The 11,146-nt window shown below is 41.4% G+C and overlaps 1 protein-coding gene across 2 annotated transcripts; it reads left to right on the plus strand.

Moving 5' to 3' along the window:
• The first annotated feature begins 1,797 nt into the window (after nt 1-1,797).
• Nucleotides 1,798-10,594, plus strand: and1 (actinodin1). 2 transcript variants are annotated; one of them, XM_047349193.1, is made up of 7 exons: nt 1,798-1,954; nt 2,403-2,488; nt 5,218-5,262; nt 6,763-6,908; nt 8,186-8,593; nt 8,829-9,083; nt 9,190-10,594. In XM_047349193.1, the coding sequence occupies exons 2-7, from the start codon at nt 2,422-2,424 to the stop codon at nt 10,168-10,170; spliced, it is 1,902 nt and encodes a 633-aa protein (XP_047205149.1). In that variant the 5' UTR covers nt 1,798-1,954; nt 2,403-2,421; the 3' UTR covers nt 10,171-10,594. The 2 variants fall into 2 exon arrangements, with proteins under 2 accessions (XP_047205149.1, XP_047205148.1); XM_047349192.1 differs by lacking the exon at nt 1,798-1,954 and adding an exon at nt 2,155-2,188.
• The last annotated feature ends 552 nt before the right edge of the window (nt 10,595-11,146 follow it).

Below are 11,146 nucleotides of genomic sequence, written 5' to 3' on the forward strand. Positions count from 1 at the left end.
TTTAATGCATTTGAGACACATAGAGCTTTGGGGCTGAGATGGGGGAGACTGCTGTCAGCAAGCAGTGGTGTCTCCAAAACACCACCTCCAACCTCCACAAAATGCTCATCTCAATTCACAGAATAAACAAAATTACAACAAGTGACACACCACACAAAAGTAAGTAAACATCACTGGTCCTCGAGAAAAATAAGCTGATGCCCAGATTGTTACCTGCAGCATCCGATCAGGCCAAACACTTTACATAAAAGAAAATGCAAGTCGCAGGAATCCTCATAGATGAGAGGAGTTTTTCCAACAGCTGCTCATTCTGCATTCAGGTACAGCTGGGGCTCTAGGTTGTCGAAAAATGAAAAACAAAAACAAATACAAAGTGATTTATACATGTTTTATTCTCAAATTTGAGAGAGTCTTATTCAGAAATGTCAAAACATCAACACTGACCATTTTCAAGTGATGCTATTGTATAATGTATAATGCATCTATCCAGGCATTGGTTATGCCTATTTACTCTACCTTATTCATTATAGAAAATCCAACCAGTCTCCAGGCAGTTCTATACTTTCTACTTTTTAAAATGTTTGAACATAATAACAATCCAGAAATTGAGATTCTTTGTTTTCTGCTGCCTGAAGTAAAAAATCATATTATTTATTTTTCTTCATTGAAACGTACCAAAACCAGGATACATACCAAACCATGATTCTTGTGAACCATTACATCCCTAGTGTTTGGCTATTGTCACGTCTGTGTCGTATGTTTGTACTGTTTTTCAATAACCAGTGCACTAACTGTGTAAATGTCATATTTTAAGGAAAATTGTGGTGAGATAAAGCCTTTAAGTCCCCAGTGTCATGCATATAAGCAGGTTTACATTATGTGTGAGAGCTGCATTGAAACTGATGTGGCAAAAGTTTCCACATGTCTTAAAATCTGTAGCAGTCTAGCTTATCTGGTCATCAAATGGTGTATTTTATTGTGTCAAATGCATTGTAATGGGATGCTGGGGTGTTGTTTTCCAATGCCATTGAAATTAAAGGTCATAGTGTCATGAAGGTATTGGTGAGTTGGAATCTTGAATTCCTAATATGGGAAAAAACGTCTTAATCACTGTTATTCTCTGGCAGAGTTTCCCAGTCAGCCAGGAAACCAAGTTATGAGCAGACTTATTCTTTTTAAAAGTCGCTTGTTTCTCTCCACAGTTGTCCACTGCTTGCTCAGGATAAGAAGGCTGAGCAAACTGAAGATTCGATGCAGCTCGCTGATTTTCCACCGGGAATTACACAGGGAATAATACAGGGAATTCATTGGATTGACATTTTATCCGGGTCGAATAGCATTAAGTGTTATTGTTTGAATGAGAATATGGTGTGATGGAATTGACTGATTTACTGTTACTTGATCAAATTTTAACTTGTTAGTTTTTCTGTAAAGCGCCTCAAAATGGGTACAAAACTCACATGTACATTTTCCATATAAATAAACTAAATTGAATTAAGTTTTACTTTTTCAACCAAAAACAAATGCAAGCAATTGTTTTTTTCACTTACTTTCAAATAGCTTCATAAATAAATCCCCTCAAAAACCCACTAACAAACACAGCCTTTTTCCGTCTTATTATTTCACGTCTCCCTCTCCTCTCCGAGCCCTCCCACTCTTCTATCTCTGCCTTTAATTACCAGGCCTGTAAGACACCTCATTGGCCCAGAACTTTGAGCCAATCTTGTTGAGGTAGCCCCTCGACCCCCTCAGGTGGTCCATGTTTGGCTGAGACAATGTTTTCAGTTAAAAACCGTGTTAGTTCTTTCAGCCTGGCCAGACTGTAAGGAAAGCTGCATCACACGGGTGAAGCAGGAGTCCCTGTTGTAAACAAATCACACAGACATCCGGAGTGTTTTAGGCCCCGTCGGCTTCTTCCAGTTCCAGACGGACACAACAGTCAAAATAACCACAGGTAAGAGGCCAAACGTGGTGAAGCCTGTGTTTGCTCCAGGAGTTTTGGGTAATTTCCAAGGTTTCAAACAGAGATGAAAGTTTGTTCCTGTGGAAAATAACATCTGGTTTTGGTGTTCTGATGACAAAGGAGAGGCTTTAGCTGCAGCAGCACAGGTATTAAAGGAGCTCCTCTCAGCAGCAGTTCCAGGTGAGCAAAAGCAGAGAGAGGAGTAAAGACTCCTGGTAGTGTTATGTAAGGCTGCTTCTACTGACTTCTCCTAGAAGAAGTAGCTAGATAGGAGAAATATTCTTGACTAGAGGCCTAAACATGTCTTTTAACAGCCTAGTTGTTGCAGGAATAAATTAACTTGTACAATCAAGGTTGAACATGCCTCAAAGCCTAACAGAGTGACACAGTTAAACTATTCTTTTGACAGTAAATCTTCAATTTTGTGTGGTTGATGCAGGAGTGGAAGAAGTACAGTCATGGCTGAACGGTGGAGGTTCTATGGTGTGCTGATCACCACCCTTCTGGTCGTGATGCTGCTGCCCGGTGAGTACACAGCCAGGGATTACATGTATCATCAGTGTGCTGTTATATGCAGTTTTAAAAGATAACTACAAGTGCGGAAGCATGTCTCCAAAGCTTCCTGGAATTAAACTTTTAATGAACTTGGAGCTCATTGTAAAGCACAATTTAAATGTCAGCCTGCAACTAAGGGTTTGTACGATGATGGCAAATAGCGGAAACAGTCTCAGGAGAGACCAACGCTTTGTTTTAACGGTTTATTTTGTCAGATAGCCCATCCAAAACCCAAAGGTGTTCACTTTTATGCACACGAGAGCACAGAGTTTGCAATTTGGCTTAAAAATCTGTGACATTTCTAATTAAAACAAACTCAAAGACATTTCAAACTCCCATCTCAACCTGGGGATTTATATTATGCCTGGTGAATTAATGCTGAGAGTATTTCTGCATCACAGGAGAGTTAAAATCTACTCGACTCATCAGTTTCCATCAGCATTAGATAACTTTCTGAGTATTAGGGAAGAATATGAGAGCACTAAGCTTGTACACGCTGCAAGATAAGCACATTTTGAGTCATGTGGTACCAGGGTAAATGAGATTGCACTGATTTGAATGACAAAGTCGCTCTGTGGGACTGATACTCAGGTGAATGAACAGGTCTCCGTTTGGAGTTCATTATGGATCAAAAATAAAAAGCATCTTTCAGGTTTGACACATTAAAACACCAACTGAATAGATGATAAATTCTTAGATTCATAAGAGCCTTTTGATAAAGCAGAGGGGCTTTATTTATTCATTTTAATTTATTTTAGAGATTTCACATCAAAGCAGTGTAGCTTTTTGTAGCCTAAAAAGAAACTGAATGCACGTTGTCTGGTTGATGTTTAATGAAAACGTGTTAAAGTCCTTTATGAACGCCACCCTCCACATTTAATTGGCAAGATGGGTGTAAAATTATAAAATATAGATTTTATTGTAGCAGCAGCATACTCTCACACTGAACAGCGTGTTTATATCCTCTAATAGTGAGCTTTGGAGATATTTTTCCTCCTTTAACATCTTTCCAAGATGATTTTGGGTCCTTTTTATATGCCTGTTTTTAATTTTTTTAATTAACAATTTGGATTTATGTAATTTTATTAATTCATTTATTTCATTTGTTAATTTAATTACTGTCATTTCATGGGGGCTAAGGCAAACTGTACAGTTCAATTACATTTATTTTGTTAGAATTGTTAGGCATTTTTTATGTTATTTAATTTAAGTATAACCTTGATAATGTTTATTTTATTATTGTGTCCTCTCCTGCAGCTTAGGAAAACAGTATGTTGGGTTCGGTTGCCTTGCGGACAATGAAATATTGCCCCTGTTGCCTCATTACCTTCAGTGAATTAACTGCATGATCGACCCAATCTTTGTTGCAGCAACAAATAAATAAAATGCTTTATTTATAGTTTTTGTTCTGGATTTAATTGGCGTGCCAATATTTATGAAAAACTATTATTTCCTGATGTGGGATTTTTTTTTCCCCCGTGGAAGAAGTATACTGAAATGAAAGGTTGGTCCTTTTTGAGATTTTTCTGAGATTCTGTTGCTGCAATAAAAGATTGGTTCTGCACGTGTTCTGCTTTCTTGGCTGCATTACACAGATTCTGGACCTGAAAATTACACCCATGGCCATGGTTTGTTTAAAGAAACTGGCCTTTAGATTTTCTAAATAAATGATACCTATAAGTTATAGCTTCAAGTTATACATCCCAAGGTTCTGTTTGTTGAAGCTCTTGACCTCCACATCGTGGCCGCAGCTCGCAGCTTGTACATCATGCCTCAACTTGACGGCGAGCCTCTGATATTCATAAATCATCGCTAAACATTTCAGCACCTCTGCCACCTGTTTCCAATTCACTCTCTGGAACCTGACTGGCATTTTGTTCTTTTTAAAATAGTTTTAGATAGTTTAACTGAGGAGGAGTGGAGGGGTGGGGGGTTCCTTTAATCATTCCTGGTCCTGTTAAAAAATCAGTACCTGTCAGCATCACCTCCTGCTCTGCCATCTAAAAGCCCAGCTGTTTCCAGATGTGCAAGAAGCTTTTTTCTTTCTTTTTACAAGCTCATAAAAAACAATCCAGCGGATACACAGAGGCTACAACGTCTAACCCACCCACCCCCTGCCTCCACATCACCTCAGGTCACCTTCACTTCTCCTTCCCTTTAATTTAGCTTTCATCTGCACCTTCTGGCCTACTTCATCAAACCTTCTCCTCAGCTCCAAACATATATTGATGTATCCTGCCACGTCCTCCTGAATCTCTGAATCTTTTTAAGACCCCCGCCCACCCGACTCTGTAAGGGATTAACACCTTTCCCCCGGGGAGATGAAAGGAACCAGGAGCAGAGCTGATTCTGCTGTTCCCCTCTGCTGTATGGGGGTCAAAGGGTGCGACGCACATGTGCACACAGACGAACGTACGTCGGTGCACACGCAGCTTTTTGGATGCGCAATGGGAACCTTGATGTTACAGGCGTCCCTATAAAATCCACAAAGAGCTGCCGATGCAGCGCTTCAGGCAGAGCCAATTACTCCTGGCCTACTTCATGAATGAAACAAGTCCCCGAGTGTTTCAGGTTTAATGTCATATTATCTTTGCAATAAAGAGAAATGAAAGATTCCTGAAAAGGAAAAACAAGTAAAGTTTACCCAACTAACTTCTGGATATGACACATCTGCTCCTGCTTTTTTTCTCTGTTCGCAGCGTTCTTGTCTGCAGGGCCAGTTCTGCAGAAGTCCAAAAGAGATGGTAAATATGTCAGCTCTATGTTTCACTTCCAGCTTTAATATACAGTCCTTGCCCTTTATTAACTTTCGAACATTTCATCACGTTAGACCATACATTTTATTGTATTTAATTGGAATTTTATGTGATAGACCAACTCGTGCATTCCTATTCAGCTCCTATCGAGTTAGTTTTCATAGAACTACCTTTCATTGCAGTTTGTGCATCTAGAGACTGAACCTTTTTTTTAATCAGTTTTCAAGTCTTGCCACAGAATTTGGGTCTGGACATTGACTAGGCCATTTTAACACAGGCTGTATTCTTCAGGTTGTTGTCCTGGTGGAGGCGAACCTCTGCCGCACTCTCAATTTTGCAGCCTAATTGCCTTTTGATTTGCTCCATCCACCTTCCAATCAACTCTGTAAAGCTTCCCTGCCCCTGCTGAAGAAAAGCACCCCCAAAGCATGATGCTGCCACCACCGTGTTTCACAGTGGGGATGGTGTGTTCAGGATGAGATGCAATTTTGCATGTAGGTCTCCTCTGATCAGAGCAGCTTCCTCTACATATTTGTTGTTGACATGTGGCAACCTGTAAACCAGACTTTCTGTTTATTTTTTTCAACATTGGTTTTCTTCTTGCCACACTCTTCTATAAAGACCAGATCTGTTGAGAGCATGACTAATAGTTGTCCTGTCAACAGATTTTACTACCTCCAGAGCTATGGTGGGTCACTTGGCTGCTCTGATTCTTGCTCTTCTTGGCTGTTCTGTTAGTTTTGGTTGGAAGGTCATTTCTTGGTAGGTTTGCAGTTGTGCCATACTCTTTGTATTGTTAGATGATGGATTGAACAGAGCTCTGTGTGATGTTCAAAGGTTGGGATAGTATTTTATAACTTAATTTCTCCAAAATGTTCTCTCTGACCTGTCTGCTGTGTCTCCACAGTCTGCATGGCTTATACTGAGATTAAATGGGAGTGTTGTGGCCTAGTAGTTGGAGAGGAGGGCATTTGCGTCCTGGAGAGGTCACAAGTACCCTGGTTCAAATCCAACAGCCTGCCACTCTGGGCCCATGAGCAAGACCCTTAGCCCCTGAATGCTCCCCAGGTGCCGCACATTGGCACCCCACTGCTCCATAAGGGATGGGTTAAATGCAGAGGACAATTTCTCTATTGTGAGATTAATAAAGTATCAATTATTATTATTATAATTAAATTACACACATCTGGATTAGATTTATTAATTACGGGACTCCAAAGAGGAATAAGTCGCACTTATGATTTTATTAAGGTGTATCAGAGTAAATACAGGCTAAATATAAATGCACACCAAATGTTCGATGACATAAAATCCCAGTAAAAACAGCAAAGTTTGTGGTTGAAACGTGACGAAAAGGTAAAAAAAATTGGTTTAAGTGGGAATTGATAATAGTACAAGACACTGTAGATGAACATAAGCGTCTTGTTATGTACTTTAAATGTACAAGAGCTTCTGAGTCATGACTTCCTGTCTGTGTCCTGCGTTCAGTGGGGGAAAGTATCCAGGAAAAGGCAGAAGCTGCAGCTTTACACAGAAGGCTGATCCGTAATCGCAGGAATATCAGCTGGTACAAAGAGCACTCTGACTTCTGGGCCTGGTACAAGTACTTCACAGACAATGGCAACCAGGAGGCAGTGAGTCTGCACCAACACTCACACACAAGTGATTCTGTTACTGGTATCATGGTTGGGATTAAGGTTTACGAAGGTTTAAAAAAAAATAAATCTCCATCATACTGTTTCTACTTTTTAAATTCATTTTAAAGCAGAAGCCAGAGAAAGTTTTAGAGTGATTGAAGTTTTCTTTCGACGTTTGGAGCATGGAGCATAGAGACCAATAAATCTAACAGTCATGTTTTTGGAGTAACCAAAGAGAATCAATGCATGCACATGGAGAACATGCAAACCCCATGCAGAGAGACGCCAGGCCAGAATTCGAAACCAGGACTTTCTTGCTGCAAGGCAACAGTAGTCCCAACTATACGATGGAGTGTTAGGACCAGGCTAAGAGAATTTATTCTTTTTTTTTTTTAATTACGAGAATAAAGTTGGAACTTTTATGAAAACTCTTACAAAAAAGAACAGTCTTCCATGCATTAAAGTGACGAATGTTGAGCATCTTGTGAAGTTATACTTTAGTATCGGTTTCACAAGTAAGGACATTCTTAATCTTTTAGCACATCAGCATCAAATTCTTTCCAGTGTTTGGACTTTGAAAAGATTGTGCCTGTTTCGAAAAAAGGACCACACGGATTTGGAAGAAATAGCTTGTTTTGTGGAAGAGGAGCTGTCATTACTTTATTCTCATAATGCTATGATCTTATTCACATAATATTAGCCTAGGACTTTATTCTTTCAGCTTTCAGTGTGTTTCTGGTCTTTTAGGACTTGTGGTTTCCTGTTTAATGTACAACCAAACTCTAATTTACTCCCATTGTTCTTCAGCTCTGAGATTTTCCTCCGAAACTGCCAGTGTAGGGTCTCATCTCTCTTGTATGTAAAACTGTAGACTCATACAGTTTTACATGTGTTCCCACCAGAAGCTTCTGCAACACACAGAGTTGAAGGGTGTTACTCTGGAGTACTAACCACAACCTCCTGCTTAGAGACGTCTGAGTGTCATGTTCTTACATTTCTCTGCAAGATCTTCAATTTTATCTTAATCCTTTCAATCCAAACTCCAAACTCAAAATTTAAAGAATTTTTAGGCAGTATGATTGTGACATATATTTCTATTTCTCCTGGAATTATCCAGTTTGTTTTTTTCCATTGCGTCTCTTCCACATACAGAAGGCCCTTGCAACAATTCTCCACTAATAAAACCTAGATTTAGGATCTTTTTGTCTAACTTTTCTGCTGTATTTGATGCTAGTGGAGGCAGCTAACCACTAACCCCCATCCTCCACCCCTAGGTTCAGGAAATGGACAAGATCTACCTGGCCTATCTCCAGAACAAGAACCGTGCTGAGGCGCGCCAGTCCTACAAGGCCTACTTGCGCCACTTGGGGGAGATTTACAAGTCCTGCGCCAATTCTGACGATTCCAGCTGTGTGGCATCTTATACAACCAGGCCCAAATCCAAACCAGAGCTCCCTAAACCAGCACCCATAAAGACATGTGACCCAACAAAGGATGCTCACTGCTTGTATATGGCTCTAGTCCAGGGTAAGAGCCCCTACCTGCCCCTGGTGGTCCCAGTTGCCCCTGCAGCACCAGTCAAGGCCCCCGCTCCTTTGTATGTTCGTGCTGCTGCTCAAGCGAAGGACCCAGCTTCAGGACATTATTACTATGCTCCATCTGCAGCATCTTTCCTCACCAAGGTAATATATTCTGTTTTTAATCATGTGAGAACGTTAAAGTAGAAATTGTCTGGTAACTGAAAACGGCTGAGTTTCAGCTTGATTGGCCTGACAGTAAAATATCACATTTCTTTCTGATCAGTATATGAAAACCTGTTCAGATTAAAGTTTTTGGGATCTTTGGTCTTTAAAAAAGAATCAGGACAGTTTCTTTCTCGTTAAGCTCATGTCTGAGTGTCTATTTCTCCTTTTTCAGGAGCAGAAAGCTGAGCTGCTGCGTATCTGCTCTGCTGATGATGTGGAGTGTATGCAGTACCACCTCAGAGCTGCCTATGGGTATCGTACCTCTGCTGGATCCCTCCCGTCGTACGGCCATCTGGGCTGTGACCCCAAGAAAGATCCTGCCTGCAAACCTAAACTAGTTCAAAAGGCCCCTTCTGGTCTCTACATTCAGTACCCCAACTGTGATCCACTCAGGGACCCCTACTGTGCCTATGCTGCCTCTCTTGTGGTATGTTTTTTAAATATATTTCTAATTCATTATATTTTATCTGCTCTTACTTTCACTTTTCGCTCATGTTCTCAATGTAACGGCTTAGTCTTATATGCCCCTCCAGGCTCCGCGTGCCCCCAACCCCCCAGCACCCGCTGGTCCTGGATCCTGCAACCCTCTTTTTGAAGATAACTGCAACCCTCTGACTGCCACCAGATTCTCCTCTCCCCCAGAGGAGTACAGAAGTAATGAAAGAGATGAAGCAGCTGCTATTCGTGCAGCTCCTCCTCCTGCTGAGCAGAATGACCCTTATGCCATGTATAGGGATGCTTATGCTAATGCTAACAGAGTTACTGATCCATACGCCATGTACCGCCAGCATCCAACCTCAGCCGCTCCTCAGTCTACTGACCCATACAGCATTATTCGTCAATTCATGTCCCGAGCTCAGGATAATGACCCGTACGCCCCACGCATTTCTGCTCCTGAATCTAACCCTAATGATCCTTTCTCTGCTGTCCGGGATGCCATGAATCGTCAGCGCTTTCTCTCACCCAGGCAGCAGTACCCGTTTTCCAATCCCAGTTATGAGGAGCCACCTCAGGAGGAGCATCACCCTCTGGGACCTCCAGGTAAAACCAAAGAGGGCTATGATTGCTACATTGGTTACGATCGTGAATGCTTCCCAGTAAGGCCCAGCCAACCTCGCTCCGGAGCTTCTCATCGTACTCCCTTCCCCGCCGAGGCCTACCAACCCTACCAGAGCACAGATAGTGCCCGCAGCGGTGTCCTGGAGCCAGACAACCCTCACTGCGACCCGGAGTATGACCCTGACTGCCGCCTGCGTCGCTTCCAGCCACAACAACCCCAACCCGAACATCACACCGAGGAGGAGCATGGTCGGGGCACAGGAGAATCAGAGCAGCACGGACAAGACCAGCAAGAGGCCGAGCCCTACCAAAGCGGTCAGGAGGAGCCTTATATGGCCTACCCGCCTCCCTCGCAGGGCATGCCCAGCCTCCAGGACATCCTCAGGAGTTACGGAGACCGCTTTCCCGAGCAGGATGACCACAGAGCTTACTCAGACGACTATCGCAAAAAGTAAAGGTGCGCATGCAAACAGAAAGACATAAAACACAAAGTCCCATGCGTTCCTGTAGCTCAGACCTTGAACGCCTTATGCAGCAAGCAACCTGCTCTGACTGGTCCGGAAATGTGACATAGGTCAAGTCTGTAGCGCTAATGAGCAAGAACATGCACATAACGTCCAGATATAACCTCCGACTGAAGGAGCACGCTCAGAAACATTGCTGAAAATCGGTGGCTTTGTATGACTTTTGATGCTTCAAACCTATTCAGTTCCTTTGTTTTCTGCCTTCAACCTCATTCTCACACTAATAATTCCTTCAAACTTTGCTTCTGAATCTATGCTTTAAACATTTTAAAGTTTTATCTGTTGCTGTCAGTGATGGATTTTGTAAAGATTGTTTTTCTTCATTTTGAATGTTCCAATAAAAAACACTCTAGAAGCTCTTGGTGCATTTTATTTAGAGGAACTCTCTGCATCGACTGCACAGATATCACATAAACAACATATTTTTAATTAGATCCATTCTGCCTGCTTAATTATCACTTCTTGATAATGCAGACGTTTTATTTGATGAGTTCATTTTAAAACACCTATGCACCATTCAGACACAAGCTAATTCAGAGTGCTTCACAGGAAAATAAACGAGCAGAGGTAAAGATAATTACATTAAAAACAAGAAATGCATTAAAACAGCAACAGAAAGATTTAAGCATTAAGGGGAAAAAATAAAGTGTGAGTAAAAAAAAAATAATTAGACAAGACATGAAAATGAACTAATAAAATAATCTCAGGAAAGCTGTAGTGAACACTAATGTTTTTAGTCCTGATTCACTGGAGTCGGCAGTTAAAAATCTCACGTTTTGACGTTGATATGCATTGGGTCCTACACCATTCAGTGTTTTAAAAACCCTTAGTAAGAATTTAAAATTGATCGTTTTGCAAACAAAGATCCAGTGCAGTGAGTTCAGTACTTGTGTGATATGATCCATTT

This window comes from Girardinichthys multiradiatus, chromosome 21 (assembly GCF_021462225.1).
Source record: "Girardinichthys multiradiatus isolate DD_20200921_A chromosome 21, DD_fGirMul_XY1, whole genome shotgun sequence".
Lineage (NCBI taxonomy): Eukaryota > Metazoa > Chordata > Actinopteri > Cyprinodontiformes > Goodeidae > Girardinichthys > Girardinichthys multiradiatus.